At 31.8% G+C, this 19,460-nt stretch overlaps 1 protein-coding gene across 4 annotated transcripts in view; it reads left to right on the top strand.

Annotated features, from left to right (window-relative positions):
* Cadm2 (cell adhesion molecule 2) overlaps positions 1–18,480 on the top strand; it is a 1,008,835-nt gene extending 990,355 nt beyond the window's left edge. For all 4 annotated transcript variants that reach the window (XM_015478645.2, XM_015478644.2, XM_015478643.2 and 1 more), the window contains 2 exons: positions 10,038–10,163; positions 11,162–18,480. In XM_015478645.2, the coding sequence (XP_015334131.1) occupies positions 10,038–10,163; positions 11,162–11,280 (245 nt within the window). In that variant the 3' untranslated portion in view covers positions 11,281–18,480. The remainder of the gene's footprint in view (positions 1–10,037; positions 10,164–11,161) is intronic.
* The last annotated feature ends 980 nt before the right edge of the window (positions 18,481–19,460 follow it).

Here is a 19,460-nt window from a genome sequence, read left to right as displayed (position 1 = left end):
CTTAGCTTCCTGTAAAGAAACTGCAGAAGGCTGTACTTCATCTTTTTATTGCTTTGACAGTAGGAGATGGATGACAGAGGGATATATAAGAGATTCCCAGTAGGATTTAGTAATTTATGATTATCCCAGCATTGTTCCTGTGATACTTATCTAATCCAATCCACAATTGCTTGTTTTAGTTGATATTATAAATGAAGGAGAGAATTTTAGTTTTAACAGTTATGGTAGTAAAATAATAAGGTCAGCCAGCAATGTATAGGGGATGTTACTTTTTAAAAAATAAACTTACCAGTAGACAACCAAGTAACATCATACACACACACACACATACACACAAAAAAATATCTTTAAAATCTTTAAAATCCTGAGAATATTATTTCAATTTATTTTATGGTGAATGAAGGCCAAATGTTAAATATTTCTTCATAGGTTTATAAAAATAAATAGGGCTGGGCATGTGGCATATGCATGTAATCCCAGCGACTAAAGAGGCTGAGGAAGGAGGGTCACAAATACAAGGCCTGCCACACTCAGCAACTTGGTGAGGTCCTCAACAATTTACTGAGACCCATTCAAACTAAAAAAAATAAAAATAAAAATAAAAAAATACATAAAGGACTGGGGATGTAGCTCAGTGGCAAAGCACCCCTGGGTATAATACCCAGTACCAAAATAAAAATTAGAAAGAAGAAGAAGAAAAGGAGGAAGAGGAGGAGGAGGAGGAGGAGGAGGAAGAGGAGAAATAATGCAAAAAAATAGTGTTATGGGTTATTTTCATCAAATGCATTAACATGTACAACTGTATCTGAAACCACGTGAAAACATAGATACAGTGACAAACATGATAAATTTAAATTAATGGAAAATAAATTTCAATAAATCAGTTTATCTTAAGTTTTGAAACAAACACACTTACAAACAAGGAATGGCTTAAATATTATCTGAAGGGCTGAGGGGGTAGAGTGCTTGCCTCACACATATATGGCCCTGGATTCATTCTGAGCATCAAAAATCTTTTTGAAAATAAAAAAAAAATGTAGAGTATACAAGATTTTAATGTGGGAGTGATGATGATAGTTAAATAACTAAATCTCTCACCATAATGATCTGCATTGCAAGGCTTTTTCTCCTCTCCATCCACTAAGAATAGCTATCATTTAATCTATATCTGAGTTACAAAGATAGTTTCTGGAGCTGAATTAATCTACATCATCAGAGAAAAACAAGACTAAGCAATAGTAGAAGAACAGAGAATTGTGTATGATGTTACAACAGTAAAATTGAAAAGAAGAACATACATAATGATGTAAGTGAAGTTTAGAAATTGAACTGGCAACCTATGAAAAACATGTAAAATATGAGACATCATATATGTTCACCAAGAAAAATACTGTCCTATATGTTTAAATAGATTTAGTACGCTAAATAAAGAAAACAATAAAAATACCACTTTCTATTGTAAATAAGAAGAAAGTATTAAAAACATCTCCTAAGAACATAGAGGGGGATTAAGTGTAGAAAATACTTAACATAGGTAAACAATCAATAACAAAATTGTCTGGGAAGGAAAAGAGAAATCCATGATATGAAATGAAATTAAATAGAGCATAAATTTGTGGAAAACAATTAGAATAAAATGTAAAATATCCAGTGATTAATATTTTTTTCACAAAGAAATTAGAATTGTTAATAAAAAATAGAATACAAAAAAGAATTTATGAGCTAAAACCAGATGAATCAATAAGTTTTTAATTTAAAAATCAGTTTTAAATGAAGCAAAATTCTGACTAGAGGCAATCTGCAAAATATGTCTATATATTCAAACAACAAAGACTTCTGATATCTGGGGTCTGATGGTGAGGAGAAGCTCACTTAAAAAGAACACATAAAAACCTGAATGATTTCCTATTTATTCTATTGCTGGGTGGATATTGACAAGACAAAATAAATAGTCAACACATTGATAAGGTTCTAAATTATTAAAAATATACAAAACTAAAGATTCTTATAACAGTTGAATACTTGTCCACAAGAAAATAATAGTAAACAAGGTTCAAATATGTGGATATCATAAAATTTTCTTTCTTAAGAGACAAGATATGTGCTTCATACCATAAACAAGAACATGTTTACTGACTTTTGGGTAGATAGTAAAAATGACAGTATTCTAGATGTTAAGAAGGGTAGGTAGACTATTGTCAAAAGGAGGATTGTGGTTTGTCCATTTTGATTTCTGGATGCAATTCCGGATCATAAATTAACATAATATTTTAATTATTTGAAAAAATGCTAACTAATGCAGTAAGAAAATATGATATTTGTATCAAGCAAATGAAAAACATTAAGAGAAATAAATGAGACACTATGTAAACTAGTACGGAAATTACATAAGTTTGGTGATCAGGAAATAAAAACACCTTGACAAGTATAAACTTGGTAAATATGACAAGATGTTCTAGAAAATGAAGTAAAAAGAACAGAAAATGAAATGATATTTCAAAAGAGAGAATAAAGGCATAAGTTTAAAACAAACAATAACAAATTAAAATATTGCTTAAAACTCCATTTTTAATTATATTAAAATTTTTGTTTTTGAATGGGAAATAACATCATTGTAAATATGTGGTCCAATATCAGAAAATTATACAATGTACTAAAAGATATTGAAGATTTGAAAAATTAAAGAACCATGTTATAATTCTGGATAATACACTTCATAAAACAAAGCCTTCTATAAATCAATACAGTCTTAATACACAATCTATTATATTTTTGGTTCTTATAAAATTTTTCTGATCCTGATGGGAGACTTCCATGTATGGCATTAAAATGAGTTTGTAACTAAAATATTGATGTAAGATTGGACATATAGATTACTCAAATAGATTTTAACATTTGAAACTCTCAATATATAGATATTTATTTAGTGGTAAACTACGTAAAATTATTGATGAAAGAAATTATTTGAGGGAAAACTTGTATGTTGTTAAAGAATTAAAGTTGTATTTTGGAAATTACTTCAAATAATAGACAAAAATTCATTTTGGAAGGACTAAAATATAATGATAAAATAGTAAAATAACATGATAAAGCAATATGCATATAATCATATCATGGCAGAAGGGTTTCACATCATGACCTGCATGTCATGTAACATAACACAAACACTTAATAGATTTCATTACATAAAATTTAAGACATTTTTTATGGCAAAAAATATTACAAGTGAAAGATGAATTAGGAGAAATTATTTGAAAAAAAAATCAGGCTTTTTGTGAAGTGAGCTGTTAAAACAAAGAGCTTGAATGGAATAATGATCAGGCTATACAGACAGACTTTTCAAACTTGAAGAATTAATGTGGCTACAAAAATATATACATCATTATGCTAACTTGCAATTTAACAAATCCAAAATGTTTAAATTGAGATGTCAGTTTTTCATATCAGATAGACAAAAATAATTTTTAATTATAATATCTGATGCTAGTAATATATGGGGGAAAAGAATCCCTCATGGTGTAGTTGTGGGGAGTAAATTTGTACACACAAAAGATTATATAAATGTACAATGTAATTTGGCATTATTTATTGAAAGACTTTACAAAATATCTGTGCCCTTTGATTCAGCAATACCACATTTCAGAATTTACCTTCAGGAAATAAGACACATACAGAGGCATGTGAACAGGAGCGATTTCTCAGCTCCCCAAAAGACTGCTCAATTCTTGGAGATAGTTTGAAAATAATATGGCTATGATTTATGACAGTATGAAAAAAGAAAAAATTCAAAATACTGATCCCAAGAAAAAAGTAGAATAAGTAAAACTTTAAAAACATTCCAAGGTATCTGAGCAACAAAGGAAAAGGGAATCTGAGACAAGATGGGTTTGTGGGGCTGATGATGCCAAGAATCCTGTGAAACTCAAGGTAAAAACCACAGTACCTAAAAAAGTCTCCTTTGCTTGCCACAATTCCACCTGGGCTTTATTCCTGGGGATAAAGATGAGTTTCCCTTTAAGCCCCATGGCTCTTGATCCATGACTCTGGCACCATAATCCCTGTTGTTGTCCATGCTTTCCCTGTGGGACTTGGGAGCAGCTCACTCTTTCCCCACAGCATCAAGACAACAGATGCCATCATCTCAAATCCAGGTGCCATCATCACAATTCCAGGTGCCATCCTAATCATATGCAGCTTTTGAAGTTCACATCCAAATGAAAGTAATGTAACTACCATCATGAACTATTGCAGAGTAGACTACTGAAGCATGCATAGACTGCTGGCATTAAAAACCACTGAAGAAATCACATGAAGGCTACACTTTTAAATTACCTATTATTAAAACCAAATTGCCTTCCCAACGGATACATAAATTACATCTAAATGAAAAATAAAAGCTTTTTCTAGAAAAACTACTTCATAAAATAGGAAGAGGTGACTGTAACACCAGATGCACAGATATCAACAAAGGGACACAAACACACATTAAAAAAAAATTGAAAAGTAGGGAAGAATGATACCCTACAAAGGAGCACAATGATTCTCCAGAAATAGATCCCAATTCGTAGGAAGTCCATAAAATGTCTGAAAAATTCAAAATACTGATCCCAAAGAAATTCATAAAATGCAAGAGAATATAGATAGAAAATACAATGAAATGAGAAAGGAAAAGATGATTGAGAAATTCAATAGATAGAAATCATAAAAAAATCAATTAGAAATCTTGGACCTGAAAACCTCAGTGCAATTAGAAAAATAATTAAGAACTTCAACAACAAACTATACCAAGAACAGGAAAGCGTTTTTCTTTCTTTTTTTAAAAAAATTTTTGAATAATGACCAATGACAAAAATGTAGGGAAATGCAAGAAATTTATAATAGATAGCTAAATTTAAATCAGCCACCATAAGAGCTTAACTTTTGAATGCCCACTATTATGAAAATATTATAAAAATAGAATATTTTTTTCTTCCTCGTGGCCTTTAATGCATGCATTTTAAAAAAGTTTTTTGATAAGATCTTAAAGGCTATGAGAGAAAAAAATCAAATTATCTATAGGGGAAAACCAATTTGGATCTCAACTGATTTCTCAACCCAGATCCTCAAAGCCAGGAGGTCCTGGAATAATATATTTCAAGCTCTGAAAAAAAAAATGGATGGCAACCAAGAATTTTATATCCAGCAAAATTTCAGGTTTGAAGATGAAATTCACAAGAATGCCTACACTACAGAGCATTCTCAACAAACTATTCCATGAGGATGAATTAAAAACTAGCAAAGGGAGGATCTACACTGAAGATATATTCAACCAAATGAGAAACTAAGACCAAAAAAAAACCAGAAATAAATCAAAATGACAGGGAATACAAATCATATCTCAATAGTAACCTTGAATGTTAATGGCCTAAATTCATCAATCAAAAGACCCAGACTGGCAGATTGGATTACAAAGCAAGACCCAACAATATTCTGTCTTCAAAAGACTCACCTCATGGACAAAGACATCCACAAGCTGAAGGTGAAAGGAGGGAAAAAACTTATTACTCATATGGATTGCATAAACAAGCAGAGGTTTTCATTCTCGTTTCAGATAAAATAGACTTTAAACCAAAGTTATTTAGAAGAGACAAAGAAGGACATTTCATACTTCTTAAGGAAAGTATATATAAACAAGACATAACAATTATAAATATTTATGCCTCAATGGAGTATCTATGTACATCAAATAAACCCTTCTAAATTTTAAGAGTCAAATAGACCACAATACACTAATACTGGGTGACTTTAACACACCTCTCTCACTACTGGACAGATCTTCCAAACAAAAACTAAATAAAGAAACTATAGAACTATATAATACAAGCAATAATTTAGACTTAATAGACATATATAGAATATTTCATCTATCAATGAACAAATATACTTTCTTCTCAGCTGCACATGGTTTCTTCTCTAAAATAGACTATATCTTATGCCACAAAGCAACTCTTTTTTTAATTGGTTTTATAAATATATGACATCAGACTGCATCACAATTTTTATTACACATATAGAACAATTTTTCATACCTCTATTTGTATATAAAGTATGTTTACATCAATCATGTCTTCACACATGTACTTTGGATAATGATGTCTATCACATTCCAAAATCCTTGATAATCCCCTGCTCCCTCCCTTTCCCTCACACCCCTCTTCCCTATCTGGAATTCATCTATTCCTCCCATGTTCCCTCATTGTACCCCACTATAAGTCAGCTTCCATATCAGAGAAAACATTTGGCATGTGTTTTGGGGGGATTGGCTAACTTCACTTAGCATTATCTTCTACAACGCCATCCATTTACCCGCAAATGCCATGATTTTATTCTCTTTCACTGCTGAGTGAAATTCCATTCTGTATATATACCACATTTGTTTTTATCCATTCATCCACTGAAGGGCATCTAGATTGGCTCCACAGTTTAGCTATTGTGAATTGTGCTGCTAAACATTGATGTGGCTGTGTCTCTGTAGTATGCTGTTTTTAATTTCTTTGGGTATATTCCAAGGCGATAGCTGGTTCAAATAGTGGTTCCATTCCCAGATTTCCAAGGAATCTCCATGCTGATTACATATTGGCTGCACCAATTTGCAATTCCACCAGCAATGTATGAGTGTGTCTTTTCCCCCACATCCTCGCCAACACTTATTGTTGTTTGTCTTCATAATAGCTGCCATTCTGACTGGAGTGAGATAGTGTCTTAGAGTAGTTTTGATTTGCATTTCTCTAATTGCTAGAGATGATGAACATTTTTTCATATATTTGTTGATTGATTGAATATCCTCTTCTGAGAAGTGTCTGTTCATGTCCTTGGCCCATTTATTGATTGGGTTATTCATTTTTTTTATGTTTAGTTTTTTGAATTCTTTATATACCCTAGAGATTAGTGCTCTATCTGACATGTGAGGGGTAAAAATTGGTTCCCAAGATGTAGGCTCTCTATTCACCTCATAGATTGTTTCTTATGCTGAGAAGATACTTTTTAGTTTGAGTCCATTCCATTTATTGATTCTTGATTTTAATTCTTGTGCTATAGGAGTCCTATTAAGGAAGTTGGGGCCTAATCCCACACGATGGAGATTAGGGCCTACTTTTTCTTCTATTAGATGCAGGCTCTCTGGTTGTATTCCTAAGTCCTGGATCCATTTTGAATTGAGTTTTGTGCATGGCGAGAGATAGAGTTTTAATTTCATTTTGTTGAATATGGATTTCCAATTTTCCCAGCACCATTTGTTGAAGAGGCTATCTTTTTTTCCAATGAATATTCTCGGCACCTTTGTATAATATAAGATAATTGTAGTTTTGTGGGTTAGTCTCTGTATCCTCTATTCTGTACCATTATTATTGTATGTGATTACATGACCAATATGATTCTGCAACATATGCACTCAGAAAATGAGAAATTATTTTCCATCTATGTATGATATATCAAAGTCTTAAATGCACTCTACTGTCATATATAACTAATTAAAACAATTTTTAAAAATTAAAAATAAATAAAAATGGATGGGAGCTGGGTTCAGCGGTGCACGCCTATAGTCCCATTGGCTCAGGATGTTGAGGCAGGAGGATCACGAGTTCAAAGCCAGCCTCAGCAAAAGTGAGGTCTCTCTCAACTCAATGAGACCCTGTCTCTAAATAAAATACAACATAGGACTGGGGATGTGGCTCAGTGGTCAAATGCTCCTGAGTTCAAACTGTAGTAACACTCCCAAATTTTTTTTGCAAAAGGATGGAGAAGTAGCTCAGTGAAGAGTGATATATATATATATATATATATATATATATATATATATATATATATACACACACACACACACATACATGGACATACGGACAGCATGCCTTTATTTTATTTTATTTGTTCATTTTTTATGTGGTGCTGAGGATAGAATCCAGTACCTTACACATGCTAGAAAAGCACTCTGCCCCTGAGCTACAGCCAGAGCCCAGTGCACACATTCTAAATTGAGCATTTTTTTTTCCAGGTAGAGAGCATGAGTGACCAATACTTTGCTTATGACTCTAATTTTCTCATTTTTAACTAATATCTCCCCCATTCACCTGGCAGTGTTACACATGGGAAATTTTTATTTGCTGGGCCTTCATTGATTGTCTAGAACATGAATCACATCCTTACACCCCACTGCAAGGAAGGCTGGAAAATGCATAGCTCTGAGTACTAAAAGCAAATGAACAAATTTGTTATCAGTTGGAAATCTCTACCCCAGTATGCCCTTCTGATTACCTAATAGTTTATTACCTGTTTTCTCACATGAAAACCACTACAGCCTCTGATCAAAGAGACAACCTAAAGTTCTACTAAGCCAGTGTATCCAATCAAAATCCAAGATCCTCAGATATATGTTGTTTTCTTCATCATACTTTTAGAATGCATTTAATCCAAGGACAAAAGGATGAGAAGACAAGTTGTCAATTTACTTATTGACCTCCACACCCAATACACAAAGGTTGATAGGAAAGGAACTCATACCTAATAAATTCTCTCATTTAGAAATAATGGAAGACAGGGGAACATGGAGTAATCACTGATCTATAATAATTTTGAAAATATGCCCGGTTGGCATTAAGTATCCTCTCCCTAGATGATAGTAGCTCACTGGAGGAAATGGATTCTCCTCTACTGATTCTCTTTTGTGTTCCCCAATTCTACCCACTGGGGAATTCAACCTTGTCAGTCAGCGAGGGAATTGGGAGAATAGGCCAGTACATTTAATCTGATCTTTGCCATAGGGCTGAACTTTGTTGGATTTTGTTTGCTCAAAGCTGCACTGAGTTTCATTCCCTATAATGTGACTTCTATAAACTTACAAACTTATGAATATCCAAATATCTGAGATTTCTTTTGTTCTTTTTATTTCTGCTTGAAAACTGCCCATCCTTGACTGACTCATCTCTTTCTAATAATATCTCATTAAAGGCAGGATATAAGAAGCTATTAAAAATCTGTCTTTTTCTAACCACTTTCTCTGGAACTACAAGTTCAATAGGCATTTAATTAGCTAGGCACAGTGGCGCATGCCTATAATCCCAGCTACTTGGGAGGACAAGGCAGCAGGATTACAAGTTCAAAGCCAGCCTCAGCACCTTAGCAAAGCACTTAGCAACTCAGAAAGATCCTGCCTCTAAATAAAATACAAAAATGGGCTGGGGGTGTGGCCCAAAGATTTAGTGACCCTGGTTCAACCCCTGGTATGCCCACTCCAAATTAGACATTTAATCCTCTATATTGTGTCTTCATCTTTCTTCTCCTGTCAATAGCATTTAACAGAGCCATAACCTATCACCAAAATACATTCTTCCCTTTGGTCAAATACAGTGTCCACTCTCTATTTTTTCTTTCTCAGTCTTCTCTACTATAAGTGCTGCATGAACTTCAAATGTGGGTATTCCCAAGTGGTCTGTTCCTAGAACTCATCTTTTATCTAGACTCCATGGGAGCATTCATCAATTTTCATAGCTTTAAATAATGATTAGAGAAGGATAAATTTTCATATTTGTTTACAGCATTTCCCTTGACACAATTTTATTTAAAAAATATTGGTGTGTATGTATATATGTATGCATATATATATAAATTTATATTTATACGTGTGTTATATATATGCATGTGTATATGTGTGTATATATATGTGTGTGTAGACACACACACATATATATACACACACGTGTAAATACACACATAACCTATATCTGTGTAAAAATCATATGTGTGCATTTGTTTTATCCAGTCTTCTTTCCCTTAAAATGTAAGCTCAATGACAATAATGATGGATATATCAAATGTTATATTCCTAGATATTTTCTTGTTTGTTATAAGAATAAAATATATATCTGTTGATTGAATGATTGCTGCAATACACATTCATGAATTTTATCTTAATATTTAAGTTCTAAAATAATACTTTCTAGTGCAGACATGTATAGTATGACTATCTAACAGACTAATTAGAGCAACATATTTCTGTTTTCTAGATCCCAATGCTCTGGCTGGCCAGACTGGCCCTGACCATGCTCTCATTGGAGGGATAGTGGCTGTAGTTGTATTTGTCACACTCTGCTCTATATTTCTGCTTGGCCGATATCTGGCAAGACATAAAGGTAGGTTTTACTGAAATTTTAAATAAAGTACTCAAGTTTTATGAAAAATAAATTATAAACAGTAGCTTCATTTGAAACTATATGATTGTTTATGATTTCTATGTGTTTATGTTGGTGTGGAGAAGGAGAGAGAGGAAGATGGGGAGCAGGAAATTTAAATACTGAATTATTTCAGGAAATTAGTGATAATGATCATGTTAAATACGTCAGCATTCATTCTGGTAACTATACTTTAAAGAAAAGTATATCAATAGTATGCTTCTTCATCCATTGCAAAAATTCTCATGTTATCCTCCCTAATATGACTGCATGTCTTTCCATATAGTTAAAAAAATCCACCAAATACCTATATTTGGATTTTGTCCTAGAGAAAAATAATAAATTTATTTTTTTCTTTTTTTCCCTGGATTAGTGGTTTATTCTGTGAGCATTGGCCATTGGCTAAGTGTTATTTCACAAAGTCAACTTGATTCTAAGTTGAGTAAAAACTGACTCAGAAAAAAAAAAGAATAATAATAATAAGAAGAAATCTTGGAATTCATCTCTGGGATTTATAGATCAAATCCAACTATAAGTAAATGTTTGACATTTGTGTTTAGAAGTTTATGGAAACATAAGTAACATATTAGTGAGGAAAATCTGTGATGTTTTGCAATGGCCCGGGTAGCGTATAATTGACATAGCTTAACTTTTAAATAGATTTACTAAAATGAATGTTGATATATTTGACATGATCATTAACCACCTCTTAACAAAGGATCCTGATTGCTACCACTGCATTTGCTTATGTGATCTTTATCAATCATTAAAGAGCAGCTTCACCAGCAACACACACTAGAAAACTGAAAAAAGGGTGAATTGTGTGGCTTACATCTCAGAATATATTCTGACATATAAGAGATTTAACATAAAGTTCTTTCCTTAAATGAATACAGCTTTATTGCTAGCTGTTTTACTAGGCTCACAGAGCTAACATAGTTTTCTTCCAATATCCACAGGAACATATTTAACAAACGAAGCTAAAGGAGCTGAAGATGCACCAGATGCTGACACAGCCATTATCAATGCTGAAGGCAGCCAAGTCAATGCCGAAGAGAAAAAAGAGTATTTCATTTAAAATTCAGGCCACGATTCTGAGTTTTACTTACCAGGCTGGCTGCTGAAGAAAACTGGCTATCATCTTTCAGAAATCATTTCTACCATCTTCTGCTATTTTTATTAACTTCCATACTGTACTGCTATCAGTAGCCAGTGCATACCAACAATCAGCTGTCGAAAGCATCATTCTTTAATTACTGTACCATCCATAATGCAGGACATTTCTTACTGCCTAAATTTCACACCATTGCTCTTTTAACATACAGTGCTTGAATATACAGCCTTAACAATGTTAATTATCTCCTTGAATCATGATATTGAGTTGTTTTTATACATCGAAAAAAAAAATGTATGCAGAGCCCCTCCCCATTTCTTTTTTTCTTTAAGTCATAGACTTTATTGGTTTCACACTGGACAGCTTTCACAAGTAACAAGATTAGGTAAAGACCTAATGTGCTTAAGTTTAATTGAAGATTAGAGGTTTACAAACAATGTTTTCTACCTGTCTATCTTCAAAGACAACATGTTTTTGAAACATATGCCCTAGAAAACACAAACTGAGAACAAACACTGTAGCGTAGTTTCTGGAATGTTTGAGATTATACTAGAAATGCTGTATTAATTTGCTATTTTAAAAATGTAGTATTTGGTACAGGAGTCATGTATATGGATTGCAATCATGACATCTTACATAATTACATAGATTCTACCATTAGGTTATGATAGCTTCATTTACCCATAAATTGTTCCAAACATTTAACTGCTTTGAGAATCACAAAGATTTCATTCATTTCTCAGTTTGATTCTATAATTTATTTGCTCCATAAGGACTCACCTGCCTAAACAAAATTGAAGTATCCTTAGGGCACAATTTTGAGACATTTTAGTATCTGTATATAGTGCATATAATAAAACCAATTAAACATTATTTGATACATATTTAACTTTTTTGGCTGTAGGTAATTCAGTCATAAGTAAGCATTTTCTAACGTCCATTATATCCCTTTAGATATTACTTAAACCAATATTATAAGTAGATAACATGTATTAGTATTTTTGTCTGTATGTCCTAGCACTGTTCAATGACAAAATTTTCTAGTTCTTGTTAATTTTTATTTGTTATACAATGGAAGCACAATGTTATAAGGAAAGGTAATTTTAAGCTAACAACCAGTGCACAGCCTCAGGTTTTAAATTACAACCACAGTTGAATAATAACCCAAAAATAAACTCTTAGTTTGCTAAAAATTTAAAATTTTAATTTGGCAGTTCTAGAGCTGCTTACCTATGTTGGTTTGCCAAAAAGAAGTGTTTAAGGTATGTTTTCTGTATAAATGAACTAATTCTTTATATTAAATTCCTGTCTATGCATTTTGTGAGGTACAAACTTATGAAACAGTGACTGATGGAGAATTTCTGCCATGCTTTCAACTCCAAGGGAAAGTCTCTTTCTCTGGATTATTTTGAAAATTTGATGTATTTAACCATTATGAAATGCTGTTTTCTTAAATATAATGCAGAGTCAATCTAAAGTCATTATTTCTTCTAGTAAAATAAAATATTGCTAGAATAGTTCTCATTAAATTTATTATATGCTAAAGAATAAAAATCCAGTTAGATAAAAAAAATATTTTCCCATTTCCAAGCATTGCACCTTTAAGAAGAAAACAATATGACGATATGGTCGCTACACTTGTGATGTCTGACAGCATGATGGCCTAGGGTTTTATGATAATATCTTGGAATTTATTTTTGAGGAATGAGAATGGTTGAGTACAACATCATGTATTAATATTGAATGAAAGACAAGGGTGCTGTATCGTAGATTATTTATCAAAAAAGTATAAAATCTTTAAAGGACAATGTTAGAATTTTATTTTTTTTCTTTTGATTGTTGAAGCATTTATCTTGTTGATTTCTTAAAAAAGACAAAGGACGATGTCAGTCAAGCAGCACTTTTTCAAAATATACAGAACATAAATAATATGATGTGGTTGAGTGTTAACATAATAAATCATATACAGTATGACATTTTAAGGAAATAAGTCTGCATTGATGTGATTGCATGCTTGTTTTTACAGTTCACTCCATACCATCTGTGGAAAAATGCAATAATATGTTAATATAGTATGGTAGTTTGAGAGAATCAGGTAGGTGCTACTAGACACATTGAAACTAGAATAGGTTTATAAACTGTTCATACCTTTCAATGCATAATCTTTAGAAAGACTCCACAAAACAAAATTCATCCTGTTAGTACAAAATGGAAAGGTTCTTATTGCAGAAGTAAGTTGTATAAACTGCATCATCAATTACTATTTAAAGCCTAATTTCAGGATGCACTTACAAAATTGCTACTCTTCATTGAGGCTGTATTCACATCCCTTTCATTTCATCTATATTCTACTTGGCTCCAACTGCTAAATTGTTGCCTAAATAACTCAATCATTATTTATAGCACTATAAAATTAGAAATCCAAAATTGGTTGCATTTCAGATTTTTGACTCCCTTAACCCTTTAGAGTAATATATAATCACATTGGAGCTCTTGAAAACTAACTAGTAGATTGATATTTGTAGCTCTAATTAAATGTTTTCCAGTTAAATAGAGTTCAATTTGAACTAAATATCATTTTCTGTGACTGGAAAAAGAATTAGCAATGGAGTTATATTTTCTTATCTTTAAAAATTATTTACTTTTCACTAAAAAGGAATGAATTATAAAAATTCTTCTCATTTTCATTCCAACAAGTCAGAAAAATGATGAGATTTCTAAATGGGACCATGTTTGCTGAAAATTCTGATGTGCATACTTTTATGTGCAAGCAGCCACTTTCTGTCTCTACCAAGTGAGCACAGTGGCTAGGGGAATCAATGAAAGGCTTGTGCACACACACACACACACACACACACACACACATACCTAGAAGCATATGGAGCATTATTCTTTACCAAAAGTAGCTACTCTCTGCCAGTGTACTGTTTACAGTGTAAATTGATTGTCCTCCATCAGAAAAAAAAAAATACAACAAAAAAATCTTAACAGCATTCTTCTTTTCCTCTTTTCCATTTTTGAGTGTCTTAGGTAGAACGATGATCATACATAATTAAGAAAAAGGAAGTCCATGAGTGCAAGAATAAATACAGAGAGCATGAGCAGAGGGCTAATGATAGTGATCATGTGTGTGTGTGTGTGTGTGTGCATGTGTGTGAGTGTGTGTAAGAGAGGAAGAAAGATAGAAGACCGAGAGAGAGAAAGATTTCAACTTGTTTTCTTTTACCAGAAAATCCAAGAAGCAGTTTAAGGAACCTGATATTGGAGTTTAATCTAGACTGGATGATCTCATATTGATTCAAGATGTTTAATATTTCATTGAAACTCCACAATTAAAATAACAAATAGAGAAAGAAAACTAACTTTCCTAATTATGACAAAGAAGCTAACACCTCATTTATTTTTATTTCTTGTAAAAAATATAAATATCTCAAATAAAAGGACAGGCTCACTTGTAATTATGTACTCATGATTGTAACAGCATTGAGATTCCATATAGGCACATGTACAGCAGCTGTTTGACAGTGATGGCTCTTCCATGTAACATAGCAGTTATCGTGTAATTTAGTGCCACTTATTGCAAAGTGTTACCAAGGGAACATTGAAAATGCTTTTCCTTTTTTCTTTGGACATAAGGATAATTTAAGGGATGACAAATATTAAATTTCATGTTTAGTATTTTTTAATTGTGGAGAAAATGCAAAACCTCTTGTCTGACTGAAACTTTCCCATGAAACTTCTGTTTAGAGCCTTCTAAAAGTGCCCAGTATTATTTCATTTTGCAAATGGTAATCTGTGATGAATATACAAACAAAATAAAAATTTAACCAAGAGTCACAGTTAAAATAAATGAAACACCTAATGAGAATTACTAATGAGTAATGCTTTTTGTTAAGTGGCACAAAGTACACACTAAAAACTATGCAAAATATAGGTAACTACAGTGTATGTACATGTAAGTATCTTGTACTTGCTGTGTATGGATGTTGGAAACCCATGTAATTATAATATGCATTTTGAATACTGGGAAAGAGGAAATCTTAGTGTAGATAATATAATTTGTTTTGAAATATTGAAATATACACTGGCAATATTGAAATATACTCAGTGCAATATCTGCAATTCTATTGCTGAATACTTAATGCAAAGGGATTTTTAAAAATTCTTAAACACGATCCAAGAGTTTGCTAATCTTCACCTCTCACATACTAAAACATTAATCAAAACCACAAGTAACTCAACAAGATAAGTTGTTTTTACTTAAAAATCAACATAACACAACAAAACTATTATTTGGTGTAGATATTAGCATTACTGCAGATTAAGAATAACCTGAGTTTTAAACTTTGATTTATATCTAGTTAAAATTGAAATTCCTAAACTTTCTTTGAAGTGTTTGTATTTTAATAGATTGTAGTGCTTTTATTAAGAGAAAAAAATTATTCAAAGAATATAGGGTACAATTAATAGTTAAAGTCACTATATCTTAATGGCAATTTTATCTCTTTTCTTTTCTGATTCTATTTAGTTCCTTTTCTCTCCCTATTCCACCCCAAACATTCCCTTTGCACTTATACCCTTCCAAAGGCAATGGATTGAAAGAAGCAAGGTAATAAAGAGAGTCAATGGGACAACATACAAGAATGGGTTCTAAAATCATCAGCATTTTATGTATTGAGATTATTAATATTGAATGCAATAGTTATTGGATATAGCTGGTAATTATTCTGCCATGCATACTTACAATAATCCTTCTACCTCTCACTTTTAACATGGGCTATGAAACTTCAGTATAAATAGAGGAAATGATTATTTACAGGATATCCCAGGAAGCATTATTTTGGGACTTTCATAACAGTGTACTCCCTACCCCCTGGGAAATCTCAAAAGCCAATTTCTTGTAGTGTATTCTATGGTGTATGGATCTGCGTTTGTTTTTCTTCTCTATCATTAACTTTTCCTGTAGGCAAAATATGATAACTTGATAAGTATAGTTCTTCTCATGCCTATTTAATATTTAACTGTAATGTAATTGTGATTTTTAAAAATAATTTAAATGGCAACACTTTGCAATCCAACCTGATATTTCATTTAATTTTTAAAATGTAACAATTTCTTATAAACCAATGCTATTCTAAGTGAAAATCATGCACATGATTTTTTTCTGAGAAGGTTTATCTATATAAGACAAAAGTTTAAGTATTTTAAAACTGCCTTCTATTAACCAATAATCCCAAGTAATGCAAAGTATTGCCACAAATGCCCTCTTTATTTTGCCTGCATAGGCACAATATGAATTTTTTAATGATGTAATTTAATTATCATAATGAAAATGCCATTTTGTGATCATATTTTCCTCTAAGGGAAAAAAAGAATACATACAGTTCTCAAAGTCTGATGGTGAATCCTTAAAATATGCTTAAAATTAAAATCAGATGTTTCTATGTTATATGGTTATTTTACAAATAGTTTTTGGTCCAATCTTTACCATCTTTTTCATATAAATATATTTCTTGTACATATATATATATATACACACACACATACATACACACAAATATACATACATATAGACAGACAGACAGACACACAGACACACACACATATATGTACAAGAAATGAGTATTGGAGAGAATGGGCCCAAATGTGAAAAAGATGTAAAGAAAAAACCCCACTATTTTCCCCTCTGAAATATACTGTATATTTCAAAAGAAGTAACGTTAAAACATATTTGAAGATTGCAGGGGCAAAAGACAAACCTACCAGGGCTCAGCACTTAAGCACTTTTCCCACATCCAGGGTCAAAGCAGCAGTGATTCCTACATGAACTTTGAAGTGCAGTATGAAATGCAACATTACACTTATACACAGTACTGTCAAACCTCAAATGCTTTCTTTCTTTAGATGTTTTTTCTTGTACATGATATTAGTAAACACTTTTCTCTTTATATTTGCTGGTAGTGAAAGTCATACGCAATAAAATATTGATGATGGTTGAAAGCAATGGTCACTAATCGGTTTAAAAAAACTATAAAATGTAAACAGAATTGTTATATCTTTCTCCTTTTTGCTTTTCACTGTGTTTCTGATGTGTTGAATGAATCTCATGAAAGGAAAGAAAAATAATCTAGAAATTTTTCAAAGCTGGTAATATTAATCCTTAAAAATGTATAAAATTTTAATCTTTTTACAAATTTATTTAACTGTACCTGCTGTACTTATTGTAGATTCAGTGATGCAGTTAAGTAGTAGTAACCCAAGGATTTATGAGTTTTGGATTGCTGATCTATTTTCTTCATATTCAGTTCACATCGGTATTTGTGAATTGGTTGTTTAGCTTTTCATTCAGCCAAAAAATATTCCCTCAAGAAAGCTCCATTTTTATCATAAATATTTCAACATAATCAACCTTGGTACAAGTCTGCCATGTTAAAAAGAATTTAAAAACTTATCTCTGAAAATGATACCCAGAAATGCAGGTGTTCCCAGTAATGTAGCTTCAAAAATAAAATGTTCTATTTATATGACATGAAATTCATAACTTTTGGAAGGGTATATTTATGACAGCATAAACAATAAATTCTGTGCTGTAAAGAACACCCACCAAAATTAATCATATTGCACAGAAAATCAACACAATTATTGAATCTACTTTTGTCATTAACATTTTCAAAAAACAAAATGCATATTGTAATATTAAGTACATGACACTTGCATGTTGATATGCCTATATACTTACAAAGTATTCAATGTGTACTTAGTGGCGCTTAAAATATGTCATGTACAACTCTTATAAAACATTCTTACAGGGTTCCCATTTGCACTTCATCTTTCAGTAAAGTCTTGTCAGAAAAAATATTTGTCTGATAAATATGGAAAAATAAAATTTGAATTTTAGTTATCTGTTGGACATTACTGAATTGTCTATTCATTTAGTATATGTTTTAGGCTTGAACATAGACATTGAAAGATGGAACTTTCTTTTTTCCAGTGACAACTTATAAAAGATGCTACAAAACGTATATCTTATGGCAAACACATTATTTTGAATACTTCTTTCCACTGCATACATTATCCATCCTTTTTTAGGTTTCCTCAAAGATGCCCATTTTTTCTTGTACTTTTCTAAAGGGACATTATAAAAATTAAACATGGTAAAATAAATGTTTTCTTATTTGTACAACATTCATTCGTTACTCCTTGAAATATATGAACCTTGTAATATGCTGATTAAGGGTTAAAAAAGTGTTGCTGACTTAGGGAAATTTGCTTGAGATTGCCAAAATTTCAAAATTCTGTAAAAGGTAATTTTACATTCACTTATGTGTGTTTACTAATGTTGACTAGGAACAGAAGCAAAAATATCTAAACCTATTTTCTTTTAATCTTCCACACTCTAACCAATATTATATATTTCAACTACCTAAGATAATGCAATTAATAATATATCCATCCTAAGCTTATGCCAATAAGAATTTGAGATAAGCTTTTAAATTTATGGAGGATTTTCTTTGTGTCTTTGGAAGTTCACTTACCATAAGGTATTTTATAATCTACTTTAAATAACAGATTTTGTTATACAGGGTAAGCCAAAGGCTGTACAAGATTAGTGTCATTGGGTCTGATATTTGTGTTGGACCATGAAATATTCCATTAAAATTTGTCTGTAAATACAAGACAAAATTTTGTATCTGGTTTATTTTATTAATAACGTTATTCTATTTTCAATTCATATTTTTTCCCAGCAAAAAGAAGCCATGCAACATAGATTAGGAAATTTGACACTGTATCAAAGATCAAATTCAGCACATCTGAAAGAAAATTATGACATTTAATGTAAAACATTCATGAACCTATTAACTACCTCCCTACCACCATACCTCCTTTCTTTTTTCCTTCCTTCTTTCCTTTCTTCCATCCATCCTTCTGAAACCCATCATGCCTGCCCGACTGTAACTCTTCAGCCAAAAAAAACTTATCTCTTCCTGAATTGAACCAAGTCTCTGTTTTCGTAAGGTTAATGTTTTTGTTTTGGGTTTTTCTTTTCCTTTTATTTCTTTTTTTTTTCTGGTGAAAATTTTCAATGGCATTTTTAAATCAAGGAAGCTCACCAGAAATTCTTCTTAGAGTTTTCAAAAGAGCTT

The sequence above is a fragment of the Marmota marmota genome, unplaced genomic scaffold (genome assembly GCF_001458135.2).
Source record: "Marmota marmota marmota unplaced genomic scaffold, marMar, whole genome shotgun sequence".
In the NCBI taxonomy this organism is placed as follows: domain Eukaryota; kingdom Metazoa; phylum Chordata; class Mammalia; order Rodentia; family Sciuridae; genus Marmota; species Marmota marmota.
The sequence above is the reverse complement of the archived record's forward strand: the minus strand, read 5'-3'. Positions and strand labels throughout refer to the sequence as shown.